This window comes from Triticum aestivum, chromosome 7B, assembly GCF_018294505.1.
Source record: "Triticum aestivum cultivar Chinese Spring chromosome 7B, IWGSC CS RefSeq v2.1, whole genome shotgun sequence".
NCBI lineage: Eukaryota > Viridiplantae > Streptophyta > Magnoliopsida > Poales > Poaceae > Triticum > Triticum aestivum.
The window spans coordinates 479,357,813-479,385,345 of NC_057813.1; the positions used below are offsets into that span (position 1 = coordinate 479,357,813).

At 46.2% G+C, this 27,533-nt stretch overlaps 1 protein-coding gene across 1 annotated transcript; it reads left to right on the top strand.

The window, feature by feature from the left end:
• Positions 1-3,843: 3,843 nt before the first annotated feature.
• LOC123159033 (auxin-responsive protein IAA23) lies at positions 3,844-5,241 on the top strand. The gene is made up of 4 exons (XM_044576833.1): positions 3,844-4,165; positions 4,290-4,598; positions 4,690-4,751; positions 4,882-5,241. The coding sequence occupies exons 1-4, from the start codon at positions 4,014-4,016 to the stop codon at positions 4,902-4,904; spliced, it is 546 nt and encodes a 181-aa protein (XP_044432768.1). The 5' UTR covers positions 3,844-4,013; the 3' UTR covers positions 4,905-5,241.
• Positions 5,242-27,533: the final 22,292 nt, after the last annotated feature.

Genomic DNA, 27,533 nt, shown 5'->3' on the forward strand with positions numbered 1-27,533 from the left:
GTTAAACAAACATCGGTCAGATTCAAAGACGGTCGCAAGTCAGAATGAAATACACTCGGTAATAAGGACCAGACCTTGTCTGACCGGTTTTCGCCGTCGAATGGATTGACTCTCCTGGCCCCCCCGGGGTTGTCTTTGTTTCCAGTAATACCCTTCAGCCACTGGGCCATCGTCTCATCGGTGACCTCCTCTGGGTTGACCCGAGCGGTACAGTTTCATTGGAGCCCGAATACATCCACATTGAGTGATCACGGGCTTGGAGCGGCTGGATGCGTCGACCAAGAAATACTTCCAATAAATCCATGCCAGTCACGCCCTGACGGACCAACTGGACTACCCGCTCGACTAGCATGTTCGTCTCTACTTTCTTTGCTGCAGACACGATCAGTGAAGAAGGTTGCTGGACTCGACCTAGGGTAAAGGGAGGAAGACCGGTCGACTGACCGGGTGTCGGAATGTCTTGGCAGTAGAACCAGGTCGACTGCCACCCTCTAACCGACTCAGGAAGTGTCATAGGGGGAAAAGTGATCCTCTTCCTCATCTGAATCCCTAAACCCCCGCACATCTGAATCACGTGCATCCTCTCTTCAGTCGGATGTGCCTTCTTCACCGACTGAGAACGACAAGTGAAGATATGTTTGAAGAGACCCCAGTGCGGTCTACAGCCCAAGAAGTTTTCGCACAGAGAAACGAATGCAACAAGGTATGTGATGGTGTTGGGAGAGTAATGGTGAAGCAGGGGCACACTACGCAAATGCGTCGGCCTCGGCGCCTTTTATGGGCCCGCTTCCGAGTGGCTGACGCATGGGCCCGAGCGATCCTGTCAAATCCCGCAATAGTCGCGCACCGGATACGTGGCGAAAAAGGTGGCACAGAAATCGAGGTGCCCCAGTCTATCCGTCCCATTTACTGCGGCCCTCTCCGCCTCACGCACTTCCCCAAATTTTCGAATCCCATGAGATCCGGGAACCGCAGTAACCAATCGCGCCGAAGATTTTGCACCATATCAACACTCGAAGATTGCCAGCATAAGTTCATTCGACGACCTCTGAATCGATCAAGGCGACAGAAATGAAGTCGAAGTTTAATCATGAACCTCGAGCTCAGTAAGAATGCTTATGAAGCACAAAAGTCAACGTAGAGTCAACTGCAACTCTCTTTTCACTCGGACCTCAATCCATTCGGGGGATAATGACGATGCCATGAACCTAGGGTAGGGTCATAGGCCTGACCTATACGCCCTACCCAAGGTCACTACCCTAGAAGGAAGGACATTCAAAGTATAGCAAGGAATACTGACTGAAGTAACCATGGAGTGCAATCCACTCGACCAGTCACCTCACTCGGATACCCCCAATTTCACTCGACCTGGATGAAGTCATTCGACCATACAGGAAACCATTGGGAGTACAGAAGACCTAGAGTCACTAAGGATGGCAACGGTCAGGCGTTCACTCCGTAGTCTTAAAGATCATTAATAACACTTTATAGCTGGCGTTACCAGTAACGCCCTATCTTAATGTACATTGAACCCCTGTAACGGAGGACGGATGGGGTCCTGACGCACTCTATATAAGCCACCCCCTCCTCTAGGACAAGGGTTCGCACCCCTTATAACACACGCCCATATTCCAGTCGACCGCCTCAGGGCACCGAGACGTAGGGCTTTTACCTCCTCCGAGAGGGGCTTGAACTCGTAAACTCGTGTGTACAACCTCGCCGTAGCTAGGGCCTTGCCTCCTCATACGTACCCCCTACTCTTACTGTCAGACTTAGTACCACGACAGTAAGTAAATTAAGATGTTTGATTGTCATGTAGGGAAGGTTGGATGAAGGGGTGATGTGAAGAAAAGTAAAATGTATTTTTTTTTGCATGGTAAGAAAAGTAAAATATGATACCTTACATTCCTTTTGAGTAGTTTATGTAGGAGTATGTATATTGGGAAACATTTATTTGCAATTATGACAAAATAAAGTTAGTAGCAAACTACACAAGGAAAATGGTGTATGATAAAGCCAACTTTTTTACTGTTTTGTGTATGACATACAAGGCCCACATCGAAGGGATGTATGTCTACTTAGCCATGGTTTTCGCCCAGTTTTCTTTCTAATTGACTGAGCATAATATGCTTTTCAGCCCGGTTCACAAAAGAGATTCGACTGTCATATAGGAAAACCATAATGCACGTTCTTAATCCTAATCTTATACGCGGAACGCGTGGCCGTCAGCGTCGGCGCCCTCTCGGCCGACAGGCATATCGACAAAGTATCTGCCTAATCCGCCAAAGTACCACACAACGGTGGGCAGGGGAACACGGGCCCTCCCCTCCAAATGATGCTTAGCTACGCTTTCGGCCAAGAACGCCGCGCTTTGGCTTAGTTTAGTGGCGGTCAAATCGTGCATGATCCCCTAAACCCCTCCCCTCGATCGACCTCGTCTCTCACGCCGGTGTGGTGTGGGTGGCCTGGCTATTCTATTCACGTTGGATTTTTCCCTTGGGGTTTGGAGTGATTCGTGCATGGAGAAGGGCATTTCCTCGTGCCCACTGTCTAGGGTTTCCACTACTCTGCCTGGCTAGCGCTTACTAAAAACCAGTAGCTAGTTGGATTGGAAACTTCCAAGATGGCTTGCGCAAAGAACAAAATAAGAGGCCTATGGAGTAGGGTTTGATTTTACGGGAAGGTTCCATCAGAAAGGCGCATTATTGACATTTTGGGAAGTAGCTTGTCGAACATATCAGCTCCGTCATCATTAACGTTAGACAGATTAGTCATTTATTGTCGAATTCGAGCAAAATTAATTATACCCGAGCACATATGCTCTTCTTATTTTCAGAAAAAAAAATTCCAAAAATGTAAATAGATAATCCGTTCGGTCCTTTCTACTCTGCATGTAAGAATTGTCTGAGGTCAAACTTCATAAAGGTTAGATCATTTTATATGAAAAAAATATCAACACCTACAATACTAATGTTTAAAAAAATAAAAAAAAAATAGATTTATGACGCCTCTAATGATATTGATTTCGTATTGTGAAGGTTTATAGTTTTTTCTATAAATTCGGTCAAACTTTACGAAGTTTGACTTCAGACAAATCTTATATACGAAGTAAAAAGGACCAGAGGGAGTATGAAAGAAATCTTGGATTTAGATATTAGCATGAACTATGCATCTGAAAAGTTCCGCAAAAAAAAATCTGCGGATTTGTACTTTGCTCTTCTCTTCTTCTACTATGATCACATGCAGTTCACTTGCATGGTTTGAAAAAAAAATGTGCAAAGAACTAGTAAACGAGAATCCAAAGCTAAAAATGCATGTTCATTGAGTTTGTTTTCTCTGCATAAGCCACAAGAATACAAAACTTTGTATGGAACTTTAAATCTTACCTGATCAATCATTAACATGTGTGGATGATTTGTGAACTTCCCGAAATGATGGCAAATGTTTATCTATGCTAGGAGACGGCGCTCCCGGACTCGTTTGCTAGTTGAACAACCGTCTCTTTTATTCACTGGATTCCCTTCATGGTACTACTCGAATGAGGTATTTTCTTCCTGTGAAAACACAACAAAAATGTTGCTCAAATTCAAGCCAATAAAAGAGACGACAACATCAACCACTACAGGTGGAAATGCACCCTGCTGCAATGCGAGAAACCTGCACCCACCAGGACATGCATTATACTACACAAAGAAAATTATGAGCATCTAGCCGAATAATAATTGTGTCTAAACATATATGCCAAAAGAAAAAAACTATGGAAAACAAAGAGTGAAGAAACAGGCAAGTCGGCAGCAGGTGGGCAAGTGGCGTACCTTTATAGGCAGCATCCGCGCGGCCACATCCCACCCATCCTCCTCCTCATAGCCTCCTCTCCCACGGCACACCACACCAGCGACCGACGACGCACCGCACAACCAGCCGATGACAGCTAGCTAGCGACCGCGCATCAACCAACGATCGCCGGAGCCCCGCCGAAGCAGCTTGGGAGCTCAAACAACGCGCACACGCCGATGTCGACGAGCTCGACCAACTCCGCCGAGTCCCCGGCCGTGTCCGGCCTCGACTACGACGACACCGCCCTCACCCTCGCCCTCCCCGGCTCCTCCGCCGACGACCGCAAGCGCGCCCACCACGACGAGCACGACAAGCCTCCCTCCCCAAAGTACGCAGCCTTCTCCTACCTTCCCCGTCTCTCGCACGTCGCACGACGAGCTGGTCATGTATATACATAGTCTTGTGTTTTGTGGATGGTTTCTGACCTGGTCCGTGCGATGATCGACTGACAGAGCGCGCGCTGTGGGGTGGCCTCCGGTGCGGGCTTACCGGCGCAACGCGCTGCGCGAGGAGGGCGCGTGCAAGCTCGTGAAGGTGGCCGTGGATGGCGCCCCCTACCTGCGCAAGGTGGACCTCGCCGCGCACGACGGATACGAGGCCCTGCTCCGCGCGCTCCACGGCATGTTTGCCCCGTGCCTCGCCGTCCGTGGCGAAGGCGAGCTCGGGAGCAGGCTCGTGGACGCGGCCACCGGCACCGAGTACGTGCCCACCTACGAGGACAGGGACGGCGACTGGATGCTCGTTGGAGATGTCCCCTGGAAGTAAGCAAATCAAACTTCTTGCCATAGTTCTTGCAGATTTAAGGTTTCCCCGACCAAATGTGCTAATCTGATTCAAATCATGTCAATGCAGGATGTTCGTCGAGTCCTGCAAGCGGATCCGACTCATGAAGAGCTCCGAGGCCGTCAACCTAGGTAAGGAGCCAATAGTCTAAGATCATGTCCTACAGCTACAATCAGCGTCTGACAAATGAAGATGAACACGCACAAACACATCCTATAAGTACCAAGTTACTAACGTCTCCTCTTAATTTGTTTGACGCAGCTCCAGGAGCATCTTCCGAATGATCACCAGGCACGGTTGATCTGCCTGGACTTGATTTCAGAAGGTGTGCAATGGAAGAGGCTTGGCTGATCAGGTCCTCCATGTACCTATACAGTAGGATATAAACATATACCAGTGATGTGCTGTACTTGTCAAGTAGTTTTGTTCTTAGTTTCTTCCATGTTTCGATCGGCTTCTTCATGTTCGCCGTTGCGACAGGTCACGTACGGCCTTGTGGTTGTGGGCAAGGGACATATCACATCTGCACGGTACATGTTGGTGCTGTTGTTGTTAGACTCTTGTGCCTTGCTGCACTGTAAGGTCACGAGATTTACGAGTACAATCTCTGTCATTTCTTTCTGTCGCGACTTTAGCTGCCTGCCTGCCTGCCTCTGTTTGTGCCATCTTTCCATCAATGCTGCAGTACTAGTACGTGCTGTGTCTTGTTCTTTTGGTTGGGAACTCTGGTCTTGTTTGGGTCGACAGATGGTGATTGCTGTGGAAACCAGTGGCAGTGGGAATCTATGTGTTGGACAATTTGGCACCGAAGGAAACAGCGCAGAAACTCAACTAATAGTGCAACTGAAAGGTCCAGTTGCTCTGCTTAACTTGCGCCAGGTGCCTCTGTCGTAAGAGTATTTTCTTTTACCTTGAAGTTCAGCTAGCCCCTCAACCTAAAATCTTGGCAATAGTAACATGTTTATTATTGCCTTAATTCATGAAGAAAATTAGATTTGTGCGACTCCGAAGTTCATATTTTGTAGATACGTAACTATAAAACCATTGCAAAGTGGCATGGTTTGCTGCCAAGAGGACCCAATATGGTCTTCACAAACGCCGCTCACTGAGGATAGTTATCATCAGCAAGGTAGTACTCATTGTTGTAGTTGTGTCCGTTGATAGTGTAGGCTTTAGAGCAGTCGTGTGCCAGCGAGTCTATCTCGGATTAGAACTCCTCCATTAGATCAACCCTTGATGTTCAGAATGTTCTCCACTTCCCTCTCCATTTCCTCCTGGATGTTTATCATCATCATCAACTCAGCATCTTCGTCGTTCGAATCCGATAAATCGATGAACTCCTTTTGAATGAATTCACCAATCTTCTTGTTTTGATACTCCTCACCTGACGAACCTGGCGAATCCATCGTTTTGGCTACAATTTTTTGTGCTTGGACATTTTATCGAACACATAAATGGCAAGCTATATGACGGAAGCGTTGAAAATATGCCCTAGGGGCAATAGTAAATGTATTATTAAATTTCCATGGTCATAATTAAATTTGTATCTCTATGTTATAATTATACTGTTTCTTCAATATGAGATTCAGAGGAAAACTCAATTACATGCCTGGACCCGGTCATGCCTCTAGGACTAGCTCATGTATTGATGATGATCTTGTTTTACTGACCATGAGGATTGTTAAAGTAACAAGGATGCTATCAATAAAGAAAACACATTGTCATCAGAAAAATGATGTTGCATAGATCTTCAATATGAACGTCACTCCGTAATTGGGTGACAATAGAAGTAACTTACGGGTATATACCGGAAACATGTATCACGGTATCAATAGTTTAAGACCAGGATTTGCTTCTCTGGCCATGTGTGCGCTAGGATTTTTATGGTTAATTTGCTATTTTTAAGGCATTAAATGATTTGTAGTACTTAATGAAGGTAAATGCAAGGGTTTAAATATAGATAATGAGCCTAATGTTTTTTTTCGTTTTGATATTTGAAATGTAGTGGTTTATGTTGAGTGTGGAAAAAATTTCAAGCCCAACCGAGTAAGCAGCGGCCGCTTTGCATGCCAACGGGCCCTTGGAAATGCCTAGAATGCAGTTAATGACTTAAATATAGCAAACAAACCCTAGAAAATGCAAATTTTAGACATGTCAATGAAGGAAATATGCCCTAGAGGCAATAATAAAGTTTGTTTATTTCCTTATTCATGATAGAATTGTATTGATCAGAAACTTAAATACATGTGTGAATACATAAACAAATACCGTGTCCCTAGTAAGCCTCTACTAGACTAGCTCGTTGATCAAAGATGGTTAAGGGTTCCTAACCATGGACATGTGTTGTCATTTGATAACGGGATCACATCATTAGGAGAATGGTGTGATGGACAAGACCCACCCGTTAGCTTAGCATTATGATCGTTCAGTTTTATTGCTATTGCATTCTTCATGTCAAATACATATTCCTTCAGCTATGAGATTATGCAACTCCCTGATACCGGAGTAATACCTTGTGTGCTATCAAACGTCACAATGTAATTGGGTGATCATAAAGATGCTCTACAGGTATCTCCGAAGGTGTTTGTTGAGTTGGCATAGACCGAGATTAGGATTTGTCACTCCGAGTATTGGAGAGGTATATCTGGGCCCTCTCGGTAATACACATCATAAGCTTGCAACCAAATGACTAAGGAGTTAGTTACGAGGTGATGCATACACAACGAGTAAAGAGACTTGCCGGTAACGAGATTGAACTAGGTTTAGAGATACCGATGATCGAATCTCGGGCAAGTAACATGCCGATGGACAAAGGGAATTACATATGTTGTCATAACGGTTCGACCAATAAAGATCTTAGTAGAATATGTAGGAGCCAATATGTGCATCTAGGTTCCGCTATTGGTTATTGACCAGAGAGGTGTCTCGGTCATGTCTACATAGTTCTCGAACCCGTAGGGTCCGCATGCTTAACGTTCGATGACGATATAATATTATATGAGTTATGTGATTTGATGACCGAATGTTGTTCGGAGTTCCAGATGAGATCACGGACATAACGAGGAGTCTCGAAATGGTAAAGAGTAAAAGATTGATATATAGGATGATGGTATTCGGACACCAGAAGTGTTTCGGAGGGTACCGGGTACTTATCGAGTCACCGAAAAGGAGTTTCGTGCGCCCCGGGCAAAGATACGGGCCTAATGGGCCAAAGGGGGAACATACCAGCCCCTGGTGTGCCCCTTCTTTGGACAGCAGGCCCTAAAGGAAGGAAAGGGGGGAGGTCTAGCCCCTCCCGCCTTTCCCTCTCATGGAAGAAAGGAAAGGGGGGGGGCACCTTCCCCTGCCTTTCCCCCGCACCTATATAAGGTAGGGGGCGCAGCTTGGGAGGGACTCCAAGTAGGATTCCTCCTACTTGGGCGCCTCCTTTGGCTGCTCCTCCCTCCCTCCCACATATATATATATATATATATATATATATATATATATATATATATATATATATATATATATGGGGGGGGCGCCTAGCACATAAGAGATCAATTGTTAGCCGTGTGTGACGTCCCTCTCCGCTGTTTACACCCCCGATCATATTTTCGTAGTGCTTAGGCGAAGCCCTGCGGAGACCACTTCACCATCACCGTCACTGCGCCATCGTGCTGACAGAACTCAGCTACTACCTCAACATCTTGCTAGATCAAGAAGGCGAGGGACGTCACCGAGTTGAATGTGTGCTGAACGCGGAGGTGCCGTACGTTCGGTACTCGATCGGTTGGATCGGAAGAAAGTTCGACTACATCAACCGTGTTGTGAAACGCTTCCACTTACGGTCTACGAGGGTACATAGACACACTCTCCCCTCTCGTTGCTATGCATCTCCTTGATAGATCTTGTGTGGGTGTAGGAATTTTTTTGTTTTCATGCAATGTTCCCCAACAGTGGCCACTACAAAAAAATGCACTTCCGTGATGATACATGTTTGTCATAGTAGGTCACGTTTTCTGTCATGCATGTAAATCCATAACAATTTTATGACAGAATCAAGATAGTAATACATGTGTTGTCGTAGAAGTGTTCCATGAAATTACCAAAATTATCATCACGAAAGTGTTCACTTCCATGATGATAAATCATGCGTCATAGAATTTCTTTCGTCAAGGCTAACTGACATGTGGCATCCACCGTAACGGGTCACCGTTAAGCTATCGGGTTCTATTTTGGATCCGATAACCCGTTAACAGCCCAGACTAATGAGGATTTTCCACGTGTAAAATTCTCAATGGCCAGAGGAACCAAATGTTGGCTCACCATTGTGACAGATGTCATCCACTCATTGGACCGAAGGCGCCTATGATACATCGACACGTGGCATGACCCAACAGAGGCCCATTTCGGTGAAAAGGCCGACCTATTCGACTTGGTCAAAAGGTAGCAGGCATGCCCACAGAAAGTCTGTTAACGGCCTGTTCGCATATAGCCCATTTACAACCCGCTAACTCACGACCCGTTACGGCCTATCCGAATTAGGCCCAGTAGCGTCATATGGGCCGTCCAATATTATTCCAGCCTGTTGTGACTTCCTGCCCATGTATGGCCCATGACGTCTTTCGGCCCATATGAGGCCCTTTGTAACTCTTGGCCCATTAACGACCCGTGGTGAAATTGGCCCGTAATGAACAGTGTATCACTTTATACCTATTAACGACCCATTATTCCATTGGGCCATTTCCAGCCCGTGTTATCTTTTGGCCTTCTCGGGGCCCATTTATTCTTGGGCTCATTTCCAGCATTCGGTTACTTATGGCCCGTTACTGGCCTTTTCTGCTTGTGGGCCAAATTCAGCCCGTGGTTACTGTCGGCCCGTTTGTGGCCGTTAATTCGTTGGGCTATTTTCATAGCGTCATCAAATACGGCCAATTAACGACGGTCTGTTATGGTTGGCCCATGAACGGATGATTCCAACTCTAGCCCGTTTACGGCCCATAATGTGGTCCGTTATTGACCCATGTTTGGCCAATTGATCAAACGGCCCGTAGAAGGCCCATTGATGCTACGCCCCGTAGAACGCCCATTGTTTCTATGGTTCATAGGAGGCCCATGGTCACTATAGTAAATATGCAGCCCATGGTTATTGTGGCCTAGTTTTAAAAAATAGGTTATTGAGGCCACTAGCAAACCGCGGAAAAAGAACTGCACTGACTACAAGCAAACAAATAAAAAAGACAACAAGCAAATAAATAAGCAAGCAACTTACGCTAGGCTATCACGACTATTACCCATATTACATCCACTGGGCATCAAAGTTCGCCACCAGTGCAAATATAGGGAACAAAGCAGCATATCACATACACTGGTTGTCAAAGTTGGTGACCTGTGCAAATAAACTCCGCAGCAAAACAAGTCCAGAACTGAAACCACTTCAGAAGAGCTCAAGAAACAATATCCTCGGTACCCATAATGTTGGCAAGATGCTTAGCAAGCTTATTAACTTTCTATGTTTGGCGCTTAAATCCTCCAACGCTTGTTGTTGCACCAGAAAGTATGCATCTGAATTCTGCAGGGACTTCCTCAATCCTTCGGCTTCCCGTCGTAGAACATCTGATCGATGTCTTTCAATTTGAAGTTGAGACTCAAGAAGCCAAGATGATTCAAGCAACAAGTTCAAAGAGCTGGTTCCACCAGTAGTGGCCAGTAACTCGAACACTACATCAAGACAGGACTTTGGGGTTGTCTCAGTGTCTTCAATATAGTTTTTATCAGCTTTGTTGGAGACCAATAGGGATGTCTCACTATCTTGAACCTTATCTGCATTACTTCCTTTACCATTGCATAACAGGGTACTCTTCTCCAATATTTTATCCGCGTTCTAAAAGAGAAACAAACAGACACATCATAGGTTTACCATGTTGTATATGAAACTCATTTTGGTAAACCAGTTCTATAGTAATGTGGACAGGATAATAGCATGAAGCAAACATATATCTATGTAGTATGGTCATTGTATGGTCTATATCATTCTAGTTTATGTTGCCAAATCAAGATAGAGACAGTTCAAATCATATCTATTTAAGACAAAGCAGCATACACAGAATATAAGTGTGGGAAACTACACAACAATAACAACACTTGTAATGTGCATGGCATGAGAACATAACTATTTATTCAATTGAAACTGAAATCGACATAGAGCAAGTTACAATAGCAAACACAATAAAGAAATAAGTTTAAAACATACTCGTTGCGCCATTGGAGTTTCAATTGCATCCTTCAAATTTGAAATTAGTTGGTATGAGAAAATACAGTGATGCAAGAGCAAAGGAGTATGAACCATAGCTACGGAACCTGACCTGAGAATAATTCATTTCTACTTTAAGCGTTGACTTGGGGTTCAGAGTGGAGGTCCTCGTGCTTTGGGCACTGCAGTTGCCTTACTAACTGCTCATGTTTGGGTGCTCTGTGGTGGAGACAGTGTTGTGTCAACTGGAACTGGGTTACTATCTGCTGGGCTTGGGGTTAGAAGGGGTGTAGTTGGTTCTTTGTCCAACTGGGTAGGGGTACAATCTGCGTGAGTCTCGGTTATGTGTGGTGGAGCTAGTTCTTGGGCAAGTACAACCGTGGTCCTATATGCATCAACAAGTAGCACGATCTTTTTTGAAGACCGTGTTTTTACTCCCACAGATACTGCCATTACCCCCTCCAATTCAAATGGATGATAAACAAGAAAAGTAATTGAATGTATAGACATTGTAAGATAGACAGGTGCAATGGATAGTAGGGAAGAAAACAAGGCATGAAATAATTCACATTTATGTTGTCTAACCAAACAGAATAGATTAACATAATTTGACATATATGATGGCTAATTAAATAGGATAGCATGACGCAATTTCACATGTATGATGTCTAACTAAACATGATAGAATGACATACTTCAAAATATGATGACTATGTAAACAAGATGACATGATATAACTATACCATGTGTCTATTAAAGTGGTTGGCATGCCATAATTCACAAACATGCCGTCGATGGAAACATGATGGGATGATATAATTCATGGACAGAATAACATAATTCAAAATATGATGACTATGTAAACAAGATGAGATGATATAACTATATTATGTCTTTAGAAAATGGGTTGGCATGCCATAATTCAGATACATGCTATCTATGTAAACATCATGGCATGATATAATTCAAATATATGATTTATATACTAAGCAAGTGAGCATAGGGAAATCGCATATATGATGTGTCAACTAAGGAGATGACATTCAATATTGTGTATATGATGTAAAAACTAAGCATTGCAAGACAACATATGCATGATATGAGTAATATAACCCTGCCAAGTTTGAGCATACACCTCAGAGGGATAATAGGACTAGTCATCTGCCTCTGAATCCTCCTCTGAGGAGCTATCTGTAACCAGCAAGATATCTGCTTCAGCAGGTAGCATTGTCTACTCTGAAGACCTTGTTTTCAGTCCAGATTTCTCCATCACCAATTCAAATGGCTGATGCACAAGAAGAGCATTTGAATATACAAACATTGTCGACAAATGAAATGAGTAATAAAAAAAGGACGGCATGATATAATTCACATATATGACGCTTGGCTAAACAACATGGCATTGCATAATTCACATACATAATGCCTTGCAACAAGATAACATTGCGCAGTTCACATATATAATGTCTTGCATCAAGATGGCATTGCAAAATTCACAAACATGGTAATTAGACACTAAACATGTGGCATTCACACAAAGCATGTCTATACTAACCAAATGACATGCGAATGCAAGACATCATATGCACGATATGAATAATATAACCCTGCCAAGTTAGAGCATGCACCTCGGGGGGGGGGGAATAGGACTGGTCATCTGCCTCTGAATCCTCCTCTTAGGAGCTATCCGTACCAACAATACATGCGCTTCGTCAGATAGCATTGTCTACTCTGAAGACCTTGTTTCCACTCCATATTTTTCCATGACCGTGTCGAATGGCTGATGCACAGGAAGAGTAATTGAATGTACTAAAATTGTTGAAAAATTTAATACGTAATAAAAAATGATGGCATGATATAATTCACATATAAGATGATTGGCTAACTAGGGTGGCATTGCAAAATTCACATATATGATGCCTGGCTAAACAAGATGGCATTGCATGATTCACATATATGATATAGAAAATAAACAGATGGCATTCACACAATGCATATCTAAACTAAGCAGATGACATATTTTATGTATAAAGTAAGCAATGCAAGGCACCATATGCATGATATGACCAACATCAGCATGCCAAGTTAGAGCAAAACACCTCAGGGAGTAAATAGGAGAGGTCTGCTCCCTCTGAACCCCCCTCTGAACTGTTATCTTCCTCTTGATACAGTTCAGAATGGGGGAGGGGGGTTGCTTTTGCACTGACCATGGAGCGACGTCTGCATGAAATTTTATTGCCACGCAAGGCTCGCCTCTTTTTCTGTACATGTTCAGTACCATTTTGTACAATAATTGACATGCATAGGAATAAAAATAGTGAGATTATGTAAGGAGTGCATGTACAAATCTAGAGTGATGGTAGCTGACTGTGGATAGACCCAAAACCAATGATAGCAGGCAGATAATAGCTTTAGTTAAAAATACAGATAATGGCTCCTTTAATGTTTGTTTCCACCCAACATGAAACTCATAGTAGACACCCGAGATTAACCAGATAGTAGACATATAGTATTGATTGCTGCCCCAATATGTACCTCACAACCATTTAAAAACTCAAGTTTAGCATGAATTTGGACCTGACTCGGAGTCTAATCAGTGAACAGGATGATAAAGTAGCATGTCATCATATTAAACGATGCATAACGTAAGCAGACACGAAAGAGTGTGACCTCTTTTGCGGACCCATGTAGTACTCAAGGTCATCTGCTCAGTTGATGATGGTAATGCAGTTGTCGTGGCTGCCGACAACGGGGAAGAAGATCTGAGGGGGCGAAAGATAGTCTGGAGGGAGGATGCCTACTGTGGTGAATGATAACCCACAAGTATAGGGGATCGCAACAGTTTTCAAGGGTAGAGTATTCAACCCAAATTTATTGATTCGACACAAGGGGATACAAAGAATATTCTCAAGTATTAGTAGTTGAGTTGTCAATTCAACCACACCTGGATAAATTAGTATCTGCAACAAAGTATTTAGTAGCAAAGTAGTATGGAAGTGTAACAGTAACAGTGGCAAAAGTAACAGTAGCAGTTTTGTAGTAATTATAACAGTAGCAACGGTAAAGTAAATAAGCAAAGCACAATATGTGAAAAGCTCGTAGGCATTGGATCAGTGATGGATAATTATTTCGGATGTGGTTCATCATGTAACAGTTATAACATAGGGTGACACAGAACTAGCTCTAGTTCATCAATGTAATGTAGGCATGTATTCCGAATATTGTCATACGTGCTTATGGAAAATAACTTGCATGAAATCTTTTGTCCTACCTTCCCATGGCAGCGGGGTCCTAGTGGAAACTAAGGGATATTAAGGCCTCCTTTTAATAGAGTACCTGACCAAAGCATTAACACATAGCGAATACATGAACTCCTCAAACTACGGTCATCACCGAGAAGTATCCTGATTATTGTCACTTCGGGGTTGTCGGATCATAACACATAATAGGTGACTATAGACTGGCAAGATAGGATCAAGAACTCACATATATTCATGAAAACATAATAGGTTCAGATCTGAAGTCATGGCACTCGGGCCCTAGTCACAAGCATTAAGCATACCAAAGTCATAGCAACATCAATCTCAGAACATAGTGGATACTAGGGATCAAACCCTAACAAAACTAACTTGATTACATGGTAAATCTCATCCAACCCATCACCGTCCAGCAAGCCTACGATGGAATTACTCACGCACAGCGGTGAGCATCATGAAATTGGTGATGGAGGATGGTTGATGATGACGACGGCGACTAATCCCCCTCTCCAAAGCCCCGAACGGACTCTGGATCAGCCCTCCCGAGAGAGATTAGGGCTTGGCGGCGGCTCCATATCATAAAACGCGATGGAACTTTCTCTCTGATTTTTTTTCCGTGAAAGCAAATATATGGAGTTGGAGTTAAGGTTGGTGGACGTCCAGGGGGCTCACGAGGCAGGGGGCGCGCCCTAGGGGAGGGGGAACGCCCCCCTCCCTCGTGGACAGGGTGTGGGCCCCCTGACGCTGATTCTTTCGCCAGTATTTTTTATTTATTCTGAAAAGTTGCTCCGTGGATTTTCAGGTCATTCCGAGAACTTTTATTTCTGCACAAAAATAACACCATGGCAGTTCTGCTGAAAACAACGTCAGTCCGGGTTAGTTTCATTCAAATCATGCAAGTTAGAGTCCAAAACAAGGGAAAAAGTGTTTGGAAAAGTAGATACCATAGAGACATATCAGTGAACCCTTCCGTTGTTGGAGTAGCCGAGCTGAGGTGGAACACAACACAACAGGAGTAGGACAAACCACACAAGGCTTTCTTTGACACATATCTATAACATAAGTAATTGTGTGAGTGCTTGTTTGAATTTGAGGATTCTAACAATGCAGAGATAGGAAATACATAGGAATATGTTAGTAATGCATGTGCAAAATAGAGAATTTAAAAACAGGATGCATAGGAATAGGAATTTGAAAAGGAGGACAAGTGGATATTAAAATTCCTATGGTTTTTTTTCAAGGAGCCACTAAAGGAACAAATCCTACAGTTTTCCTTTGCTCCATTCCTTTGAACCAAATGCATGAATAGTAGAACCATAGGAAGCATTCCAATTCCTATGTTTTTCCTTCACTTTTCCTTTCAAGCACTGGCGGTTCTAGTAGGCAGGCTTGAGCAGGGAAAAGCCTACACTCAAAAAATGTTTTTGTGCTACTTCTACTACTTTGAACCCAGGCCACTACCCTACTAGCTCAACTCTGAGGCCCATCTAAAAATGCACAACTCAAACACGCAGAGATAAATAGTGATGGCGTTCAAGAGAGTACATCACGGATAGCTAAGTTGCAAGGTACTTGATACGTCTCTAACATATCTATAATTTTTGATTGTTCCATGCTATTATATTATCTGTTTTGGATGTTTAATGAGCTTTAATATGCTATTTTCAATCATTTTTGGGACTAACCTATTAACCGGAGGCCCAGTGCCAGTTTCTGCTTTTTTGCCTATTTTCGAGTTTTATAGAAAAGGAATACCAAACAGAGTCCAAACGGAATGAAACCTTCACGATGATCTTTCTTGGACCGAAAGCAATCCGAAAGACTTGGAGTTGAAGTCTGGAACTCCACGAGGAGGCCACGAGGCAGGAGGGTGTGCCCAGGGGGTAGGCGCGCCCCCACCCTCGTGGGCCCCTCGCAGGTCCACCGACATACTTCTTTCGCATATATATACTCTTATACCCTAGAAACACCAGGGGGAGCCACAAAAGCACTTTTTCACTGCCGCAACCTTATGTACCTGTGAGATCCCATCTTGGGGCCTTTTCCGGCGATCTGCTGGAGGGGGAACCAGTCACAAAGGGGTTCTACATCAACACCATTGCCTCTCCGATGAAGCGTGAGTAGTTTACCACAGACCTTCGGGTCCATAGTTATTAGCTAGATGGCTTCTTCTCTCTCTTTGATTCTCAATACAAAGTTCTCCTTGATGTTCTTTGAGATCTATTCGATGTAATTCTTTTGCGGTGTGTTTGCCGAGATCCGATGAATTGTGGATTTATGAACAAGATTATCTATGAATATTATTTGGTTCTTCTCTGAATTCTTATATTCATAATTTGATATCTTTGCAAGTCTCTTCGAATTATCGGTTTAGTTTGGCCTACTAGATTGATCTTTCTTGCAATGGGAGAAGTGCTTAGCTTTGGGTTCAATATTGTGGTGTCCTTTCCCAGTGACAGTAGGGGCAGCAAGGCACGTATTGTATTGTTGCCATCGAGGATAAAAAGATGGGGTTTATATCATATTGCTTGAGTTTATCCCTCTACATCATGTCATCTTGCTTAATGTGTTACTCCGTTCTTATGAACTTAATACTCTAGATGCATGCTGGATAGCGGTCGATGTGTGGAGTAATAGTAGTAGATCTAGAATCGTTTCGGTCTACTTGACATGGACGTGATGCCTATGTTCATGGTTATTGCCTTAGATGTCATCATAATTATGCGCTTTTCTATCAATTGCTCGGCAGTAATTTGTTCACCCACCGTAATACATGCTATCTCGAGAGAAGCCAATAGTAAAACATATGGCCCACGGGTCTCTTTCCTATTATATTGCATCTCTTTTCCTTTATATCGCATCTCGTTTACTATTTTTCAATCTATACAAAAAAATACCAAAAATATTTACTTTATTATCTCTATCAGATCTCACTTTTGCGAGTGACCGTGAAGGGATTGACAACCCCTTTATCGCGTTGGTTGCAAGGTTCTTGATTGTTTGTGCAGGTACTAGGTGACTTGTGTGTCGTCTCCTACTGAATTGATACATTGGTTCTAAAAACTGAGGGAAATACTTATGCTACTTTGCTACATCACCCTTTCCTCTTCAAGGGAAAAACCAATGCAAGCTCAAGAGGTAGCAAGACGGATTTCTGGCGCCGTTGCTGGGGAGATCTACGCCTAGTCCATCCATACCAAGTACCGATCATAAACTCTTCTCCCTTTCATTACATTATTCACCATTCACCTCTCCTTTTCCTCTCCTCCACTTCTAAAATGATTTTTGAAAACCTTTGCCTTTTCTTCGCCCTTCTTTCGTTCGATCTTTTGTTCGCTTGTGTTACCATGTGCCTTCCTTTTGCTTGAATCTTCGCATGCTAAAAGTTTATGGATCCTCATCCACTTGCTAATATTTTTATGAGATCCAATTATGTTGAACAAATTGCTAGTGAGTTGTGTGCACTAGATTATCTTTATGAAGTTTTGCTTGAAATTCGTGAATCTGAAAATTGTGATGAAGAAATTTATGAAGAGATTCATGATAGCTTCTTGAATAAAAAGCATGATTGCAATGATGTTACTACAAATTCTATTTATGTCAATTGTGATAATAATATGCAAAACCCTAAGGTTGGGGATGCTAGTTTTTCTATATCCACTGCTTGTTGCAATGATCATGATTGGGGTGATTCTTCTTATGATCTTGAAAATTTATTTAAGCCGCAAGATGAATATGAGATTGATAATAGTGTTTGCAATAATATTTAAAGTGGGTTTGGAAGATTGTTAACTTTAGATCCCACATATTTGGATAATGTTCAATCTTATGATTTTTTTTGATAAAAGTGGGTTTGGAGAGGAAATGACTTTAGTTAATATTGATCCCACTATTTTGGAGAGTGTCAAATCTGCATGCATATGGATCATGTTGAGAATATGTTTTGTGATAGATATATTGTTGAATTTTCTTATGATCCTACATGTAATTATTATGAGAGAGGAAAATATGGTCGTAGAAATTTTCATGTTACTAAATTACCTCTATTCATGTTGGATTGCTATCGTCTCTTTCTTCTTCCTTGCATATGCTAGTTTTTGCTTGTCTTGATAATTTGTTTGCTTATAAAATGCCTATGCATAGGAAGTATGTTAGACTTAGATGTGCTTTTCACGTGTTTTATGATGCTCTCTTTGTGCTTTAATTCTTGTCTTTCCTGTGAGCATCATTGAAATCTTAATGCCTAGCTAGGGGGCGTTAAACGACAACGCTTGTTGGGAGGCAACCCAAATTTTATTTTTGTCCTTTGCTTTTTGCTACTGTTTAGTAATAAATAATTCATCTAGCCTCTGTTTAGATGTGGTTTTATGTTTTAATTAGTGTTTGTGCCAAGTAGAACCTTTGGGAATACTTGGGTGAAGTCTTTGCGATCTTGCTGTAAAAAACAGAAACTTTTGCGCTCACGAGAATAGCTGTAGTTTTTTTACACAAGAGTGTGAGGGAGTCCTGGATTAGGGGGTGTCCGGATGGCCGGACTATGACCTTTGGCCGGACTCCCGGACTATGAAGATACAAGATTGAAGACTTCGTCCCGTGTCCGGATGGGACTTTCCTTGGCATGGAAGGCAAGCTTGGCGATATGATATGAAGATCTCCTCCCATTGTAAACAACTCTGTGTAACCCTAGCCCTATCCGGTGTCTATATAAACCGGAGAGTTTTAGTCGTAGGACGAACAACAATCATACCATAGGCTAGCTTCTAGGGTTTAGCCTCTCTGATCTCGTGGTAGATCAACTCTTTACTACCCATATCTTCAATATTAATCAAGTGTATATAGATGACTGTAATCCTGCGTCGGAGCGTGTCCTCTGGATCCGTAGATGGACCTGGTCGCACCGTCCTTTTTGTCTAGGAGCTCACGTAAATCATGTGCGGCATCAGTGGCTGCTCTATCGCGGCCATGAAGTGGTTGGTCCAGCCTTTTGTCCATATTGTTCTTTGGCGGAATGGGCTCTACAGCCTCATTGTCAAATTCAGGTAGCAGCTTGCGTTTTGGGTAGCTCTTTGTGTGGCGATCGTCGCCATATTTTCCTTCAGTGTATAGCACCTTATTCCATCTACGGTTGAGCGTATCCTGCACGGCCTTAAGCCTTTGCTTCTGCTTCTTTAGGCTCCTCGCCGTGGCCATAAACCTTCTGCGGAGGTTATGTTGTTCCAAATGTTTTTCCGAGATGATGAATGCATCGTCAACCAGACTGTCCTCCTCTCCGGAGGCAGTTTGATGAGTTCGGTCCTCGGGATCACTGTGATTGGGCATCTGTTCAGCGTGGCCTGGCTCTTCTTGCTCCATCGCTGGGTTTGTATTGTTGCCTTTGGAGTCAACCGGAGTGTCATTTTTTCTTGCGCTGTTATCGCTATTTTTACTGTGACTGGACTTAGAGCGGCGCCTGCGCCGTCGTTTTGGCTTCTGTCCGGGGGGTTTATCCTCCGTTGTCTCTTTTTGGTCACTGAGGGAGTCCTGGATTAGGGGGTGTCCGGATGGCCGGACTATGACCTTTGGCCGGACTCCCGGACTATGAAGATACAAGATTGAAGACTTCGTTCCCGTGTCCGGATGGGACTTTCCTTGGCGTGGAAGGCAAGCTTGGCGATGCGATATGAAGATCTCCTCCCATTGTAACCGACTCTGTGTAACCCTAGCCCTCTCCGGTGTCTATATAAACCGAGAGGTTTTAGTCCGTAGGACGAACAACAATCATACCATAGGCTAGCTTCTAGGGTTTAGCCTCTCTGATCTCGTGGTAGATCAACTCTTGTACTACCCATATCATCAATATTAATCAAGCAGGAGTAGGGTTTTACCTCCATCGAGAGGGCCCGAACCTGGGTAAAAACATCGTGTCCCTTGTCTCCTGTTACCATCTGCCTAGACGCACAGTTCGAGACCCCCTACCCGAGATCCGCCGGTTTTGACACCGACATTGGTGCTTTCATTGAGAGTTCCTCTGTGTCATCACCCTTAGGCCCGATGGCTTCTTCGATCGTCAACCACGATGTGGTCCAGGGTGACACTTTTCTCCCCGGACAGATCTTCGTATTCGGCGGCTTCGCACTGCGGGCCAATTCGCTTGGCCATCTGGAGCAGATCGAAACCTACGCCCCTGGCCATCAGGTCAGGTTTGGAAGCTTAAACTACACGACCGACATCCGCGGGGACTTGATCTTCGACGGATTCGAGCCACCGCCGAGCGCGCCGCACTGTCACGATGGGCATGATCTAGCTGTGCCGCCGGACAGCGCCCAGAGCGCCGCTCAGGTGTCTGCTCCGACCATTAGATCGGAGCCGACTATGCCAGTCGGGGACGGTCGGTTGGATGCCATCCCAGGAGCCGCAATCTCTACGGCGATAGAGCCGAATACCAGTCTAATCCTTTGCGAGGCCTGTGACTCCAAGGTGCCGGACTCCTTTCCGGACTCCGAATCTTCCGCACCCCTTCCGATCGAACCCAATTGGGCTCCGATCATGAAGTTCACCGCCGCAGATGTCTTTCAGCACTCGCCCTTCGGCGATATCCTGAATTCACTAAAGTCTCTCTCTTTGTCAGGAGAGCCCTGGCCGGACTATGGTCAGCAGGGTTGGGATGCAGATGATGAAGAAATTCGAAACCCACCCACCACCCACTTTGTAGCAACTGTCGATGATTTAACCGACATGCTCGACTTCGACTCCAAAGACATCGACGGTATGGACGTCGATGAAGGAGACGACCAAGAACCAGCACCTATAGGGCACTGGAAAGCCACCTCATCATATGACATATACATGGTGGACACCGCCAAAGCAGGGGATGGTGATGAAAAAACGGAGGACGACCCCTCCAAGAAGCAACCCAAGCGCCGACGTCAGCGGCGCCGCTCTAAATCCCGCCAAAGCAAAAACGGCGAGTCCGACACCGGAGACATCAACACCCCTGACAGTGCAGAAGACAACCCCCTCCAGCAGGATTCAGCTCAGGAGGACGAAGGAGCCATCCCTCATGAGAGAGCGGCAGACAGGGAGGTCGAGGACGACAATTATATGCCTCCTTCCGAAGACGAGGCAAGCCTTGACGACGACGAATTCGTCGTGCCAGACGATCCCGTCAAACAAGAGCATTTCAAACGCATGCTTATTGCCACGGTGAGCAGCCTCAAGAAAAAACAGCAGCAGCTTAGAGCTGACCAAGACTTGCTAGCCGACAGATGGACTGAAGTCCTGGCGGCCGAAGAGTATAAACTCGAATGCCCCTCCAAGAGTTACCCAAAGCACAGGCTGCTTCCCCAATTAGAGGAGGAAGAACTAAACCTACATCACCAGCGTATGATGCGCCCGATCGGCCACCCCGTGGCCGCGACAAAGAAGCCTTTCGGCCCTACACCCAAGCCGCACCCCGGCGCCGTTCCAAGTATACCAGAGCACGGGGAAACGCAACTGACCTGCGAGACATATTAGAGGATAAGGCAAGGCAAACAAGATCGATCTATGGATCGCGTGGGCGCCCTACATCACATGACGATAACCCTCACGCTGGATATGATAAATACGGCCAGGCCGAATACAACAGACAAAGCTCATCCGAGCTACGTCGCGATATAGCCCAGTACAGGGGCGCCGCACACCCACTATGCTTCACAGACGAAGTAATGGATCATCAAATCCCCGAGGGTTTTAAACCCGTAAACATCGAATCATACGATGGCACAACAGATCCCACGGTATGGATCGAGGATTATCTCCTTCATATCCACATGGCCCATGGTGATGATCTACATGCCATCAAATACCTCCCGCTCAAGCTTAAAGGACCAACTCGGCATTGGCTTAACTGCCTGCCAGCAGAGTCAATTAGTTGCTGGGAGGACCTGGAATCCGCATTCCTTGACAACTTCCAGGGCACTTATGTGCGACCACCATACGCCGATGACCTAAGCCACATAATCCAACAGCCAGAGGAATCGGCTAGACAATTCTGGACACGGTTCCTAACCAAGAAAAATCGAATAGTCGATTGTCCGAATGCCGAGGCCCTTGCAGCCTTCAGGCACAACATCCGAGACGAATGGCTTGCTCGACACCAAGGACAGGAAAAGCCGAAATCTATGGCAGCCCTCACGACACTCATGACCCGCTTTTGCGTGGGAGAAGACAGCTGGCTAGCTCGTAGCAATAACATAACAAAGAGGAGCCCTGGCAATTCGGATACCAAGGACAATAATGGCAGGTCACGTCGCAACAAGCACAAGCGCCACATTAATGGCAACAATACTGAGGATACGACAGTCAATGCCGGATTCAGAGGCTCTAAACCAGGTCAGCGGAAGAAGCCATTCAAAAGAAACCCTCCGGGCCCATCCAGTTTAGACCGGATACTCGATCGCTCGTGCCAGATACACGGCACCCCCGAACAACCAGCCAATCACACCAACAGGGATTGTTGGGTGTTCAAGCAGGCAGGCAAGTTAAGTGCCAAAACCAGAGACAAGGGGCTGCATAGCGATGACGAGGAGGAGCCCCGGCCGCCGAACAACAGAGGACAGAAGGGCTTCCCCCCGCAAGTGCGGACGGTGAACATGATATACGCAACCCATATCCCCAAAAGGGAGCCTAAGCGTGCTCTCAAGGACGTCTATGCGTTGGAGCCAGTTGCCCCAAAGTTCAACCCATGGTCCTCCTGCCCGATCACTTTTGATCGAAGGGACCACCCCACTAGCATCCGTCACGGCGGATTCGCCGCATTGGTCCTAGACCCAATCATTGACGGATTTCACCTCACTAGAGTCCTCATGGACGGCGGTAGCAGCCTGAATCTGCTTTATCAGGATATAGTGTAAAAAATGGGTATAGATCCCTCAAGGATTAAACCCACAAAGACAACCTTTAAAGGCATCATACCAGGTGTAGAAGCCAGCTGTACAGGCTCGGTTACACTCGAAGTGGTCTTTGGATCCCCGGATAATTTCTGAAGCGAAGAGTTAATCTTCGACATAGTCCCATTCCGCAGTGGCTATCACGCCCTGCTCGGACAAACCGCATTCGCAAAATTCAATGCGGTGCCGCACTATGCATATCTCAAGCTCAAGATGCCAGGCCCTCGCGGAGTCATTACGGTAAATGGAAACACCGAACGCTCTCTCTGAATGGAGGAGCACACGACGGCCCTGGCATCGGAAGTACAGAGTAGCCTCTCAAGGCAATTCTCCAATCCGGGTGTTAAACGTCCAAACAACGTCAAGCGCGCCCGAAGTAACCTACAACAAAACCGGCTGGCACGTTCCGAGCAAGCATAGCAGTGCGGCCCCAACCCCAGCCCTCGCCAGATGGCGATATCGGTACCACGCGTACATAATTATGCTTTGGAAATACCATGGGCATAAGGGGAGGGACACAACTACGGCACACCCAGAATGCGGCTCAACCGCACTTAGGGGCTCCCTATTCTGCCGTTTCCTTTTTTTCATATACTTTCAGGACCTAACTATTCGGAAGGCCTGTCCGACAATACACTCGCCGAACACACGATGCAACAGCCAGGGAGAGAACAAGCCACGTCAAAATGTCCAGGTGGTCTCTATAACGAGCTAAATACCTGTTTTACTTAAAGTCCCGCAGCTTGCCCCTGGAGGGGGACATGTCAACTAATCCCATCTCTTGCTTATCGCACTATTTGTATCGTTCTGCTTTCATAGCAACCCTTTTTAATAAACAATACATAGCTCTTATCTATTATTGTATTCATCTATTTTTTATACAAATATGTTCAGTCATGACATTATGCAACCGTACACTTTGGTACGGCCAATACACCAGGGGCTTAAGCACCCCATAACATGGTGTGAGAAGACCGAACACTCTCATGAGTGCGGCACCCCGAACTTATAGCACTATATAAATCGGCTCCGAATCATGTCTTGGGTCAATAGTTGGGTTTGCCCGGCTCCCATGTTTTGGTACCTTACGTTCCGCAATGTTGGCTAAGTTAGCGCTGGGAGAACTACTGCGATTGTGCCCCAGTTGAGCTGGGTTAACAACTCAGTAGAGAAAGCTAAAACTGACCGTCATGATAGTGCGAGAGACCGGTCGCTATTCGCGAGGTTTTTCGAGTCCCTAAAGACTTATGCCGCTTAGAGCGAGGAGCCGGATTTTTCTGGCCTAGGCGTGGATAGCGCCCCGAACTCGGTCTTCGGAATACTAGTGGCTTCGCCGAAATTTAAAATTATAGAATTCTATGGCTAAGTGAGAGTGATAAAGCATTATAAGTCCGATGGCCTTGTTCGTTGTGCTGAGCGCCTCCCTAGATGGACCCAAGAATGGGAACAAGAGCGCTCAGGTTTATCCCGAACACCCCAGCACTCCTGGCATGGGGGTAGAAGCCGACGACTTGCATCTCTCAGATTTGATAAACGGCCGCACAGAAGGTAATATTTTAAATTAACAAGCGTTGCTTAGCGCATATGAACAAAGTTTTCAGCATACAGGATAACAGATGCGAGTCTACTCAAAAATTACATCTTTGGAGCATTCACCCGCTATAAGGCGGGCACCCTTCAGGACACCCTTATAATACATCTCAGGCGTGCGATACTCCTTGCCCGGCGGTGACGCGTCTATCAAAAGCTTCTCAGCGTCTAGCTTGCCCCAGTGCACTTTAGCACGGGCAAGGGTCCGATGGGCACCTTCAATACAAACGGAGCGCTTGATGACTTCAATCCATGGACAAGCGTCCACCAGCCGCCGCACCAAACCGAAGTAGCTCCCAGGCATGGCTTCTCTAGGCCACAGCCGAACTATGAGGGCCTTCATGGCCTGTTCGGCAACCTTGTGGAGCTCGACCAGCTGCTTCAGCTGGTCGCTCAGGGGCACCGGATGTCCGGCCTCAGCATATTGAGACCAGAACACCTTTTCCGTCAAGCTCCCCTCCTCGGCTCGGTAGAACGCGGCAGCATCAGACACACTACGGGGCAGATCGGCGAACGCTCCTGGAGAGCTCCGGATTCGGGTAAGTAATAGATAATTTACTTTTATATTCTTGCTTTGCATAAAGAATGCCTTACCCGCCGCTATCTTCTTTATCGCCTCGATCTCCTGGAGGGCCTTCTGGGCTTCGGCCTTAGCGGTTTTGGCATTCTCGAGAGCCAAGGCGAGCTCGGACTCTCGAGTCTTCGAGTCACGCTCCAAACTCTCGTATTTCTCCATGAGAGCCTGGAGCTTTCGCCGCACCTCCGCCACCCGCGCCTCCTGCTTCTCTCACTCGGTGCACTCCAAGGCCGCACTGTTTTCGGCCTTGGACAACGCTTCCTTCAGGGTTGCCACCTCGGTCATGGCCCCTGCAACATTCACGTTGGTCCTGTCATTATTTGCAACCAGGTATTTCTATATACATTTACATACGGTATTACATACCCTCCTTGTCCTCGAGCTGCTTCTTGGCACGACCGAGCTCGTTCTCGGACCGCTCGAGGCTCTCCTTCAATGCATTGACCTCCGCACTCAGTGCGGCAGAGGTCCGCAGCGTAGCCTGCATTCCCATATTGACATATTTATGTTAGACTCCTGCGTATATCTTTTTAGAACCTCAGCTGGGCTTTTCTTTCCGAACACCAAACTGAGCATCAGGGGCTACTGTCTATGCGGTAACATTTTTATATGTTTTGAATACTTACCTTAAAGCTTGTTAGAAGGCTCGTACAAGCTTCGGCCAGCCCGCTCTTGGCGGACTGAACCTTTTGAATCACTGCACTCATAACAGTGTGGTGCTCCTCGTCGATGGAGGTGCCGTTAAGCGCCTCCAGCAAATCGCCCGGTTCCTCCGGTTGGACGGAGGCCACCGGCGTAGTAGGCGTGCCCTTCTTGCGAAGGCGCCGCCTACCGGTCTCCGGAACCGTTGATGGTTCCGGAGCAGTGTCCTGCCCAGAGCCGGACTTGGATCCCTCCGGGGCTTTGCCCCCTTTGAGCCTGGAGTCCGGGAGGTCGCCTTGCGGTGCCTCCAAGACCACCTCCTCCTGGTTTAGTCCCTTTCGGGACTCCACGTCAGCGTCGATCGTAGGGAGAGGGGAGGAGGCCGTCGGAAGTGAAGCTCTATTCACATCCGACGAATCCAAGGAGCCACTTGTCGAGTCACCGAGCTGAGCCTTGGGCGGACTGCATGATCAAATTCGGTGTCAGAAAATACCGAATAATAGAGGAGCACCATAAGTTATTCGGATATCCGGATGCTTACGATTTTGCCAGGGGCTTGACCCTGGATGGCCATTCCTCCCCGCCGTCTTCGGCATCGGAGGTGTAGTCCGGCAGGAGGGTTCTCCCCTTCTTGGACCCTCCGGCCTCCCCAGTTGGGGCGGCCTTCCTTTTCTTTCCTCCCCCCGTTGGAGGGGGAGAGGCTTCTTCTTCCTCCTCCTCCTCGTCCTCAGAGGCGGAGGGTGCTTCGGGGTTGTCAGGCGATGAATCCGACACCACCAGGCACCGGGAACTCTTTCTATTCCCCGTGGCCTTCTTTTTGGCCTTCTTCTCCGGCACCTCGTGAGGTGACGGAACCAGCAACTTCATTAAGCGGGCGTCCGCTGGGTCTTCGGGTAAGGGAGCTGGACAGTTGATCTATCCGGCCTTCTTCTACTAGTCTTGTTAAAGGGATGGTGGTTTTGATCCCGCATAGAATCAAATCTATGGAAAACAAATACCCCGTAATGGGAAAATTAAGCTCACCGCGCCTGGCTTGGCGCTTGGCGCAGAATCCGCGATCCTTGATGACGTGAGGGGAGACCTCAGAGCTCTTGAAAAGCCCCTTCCAGGCATCCTCGTGCCTTGTGTCGAAGAGCCGGGATAGAGTCTGGTGCTGGGCCGGGTCGAACTCCCACAAGTTGAAAGCCCGTCGTTGACACGGGAGAATCCGGCGGAAGAGCATGACCTGGACTACGGTGACGAGTTTAACCTTCCTGCTAATCAGGTCTTTGATGCAGGTTTGATGTCCGGTCACTTCTGCCGAATTACCCCACAACAGGCCCGTCTCTTTTCAAGATGTGAGCTGTGTGGGGATGCTAGATCGGAATTCGGGGGCCGCTGCCCATTCAGGGTCACGCGGCTCGGTGATATAGAACCACCCCGATTGCCACCCTTTGATGGTCTCTACTAAGGCGCCCTCGAGCCATGTAACGTTGGCTATCTTGCCCACCATGGCGCCTCCACACTCCGCTTGGCGGCCGCCCACGACCTTCGACTTGACGCTAAAGATCTTCAGCCATAGGCCAAAGCGAGGCTGGATGCGGAGGAAGGCCTCGCACACGACGATAAACGCCAAGATGTTGAGGACAAAGTTCGGGGCCAGATCGTGGAAGTCCAGGCCATAGTAGAACATGATCCCCTGGACGAACGGGTGAAGAGGAAAG

Coding starts and splice junctions, on each gene's coding strand:
- LOC123159033 (XM_044576833.1), top strand. CDS start 4,014: ATGTCGACGAGCTCGACCAACTCCGCCGAGTCCCCGGCCGTGTCCGGC. Junction 4,166..4,289: donor GACAAGCCTCCCTCCCCAAA/GTACGCAGCCTT, acceptor ATCGACTGACAG/AGCGCGCGCTGTGGGGTGGC. Junction 4,599..4,689: donor GTTGGAGATGTCCCCTGGAA/GTAAGCAAATCA, acceptor ATGTCAATGCAG/GATGTTCGTCGAGTCCTGCA.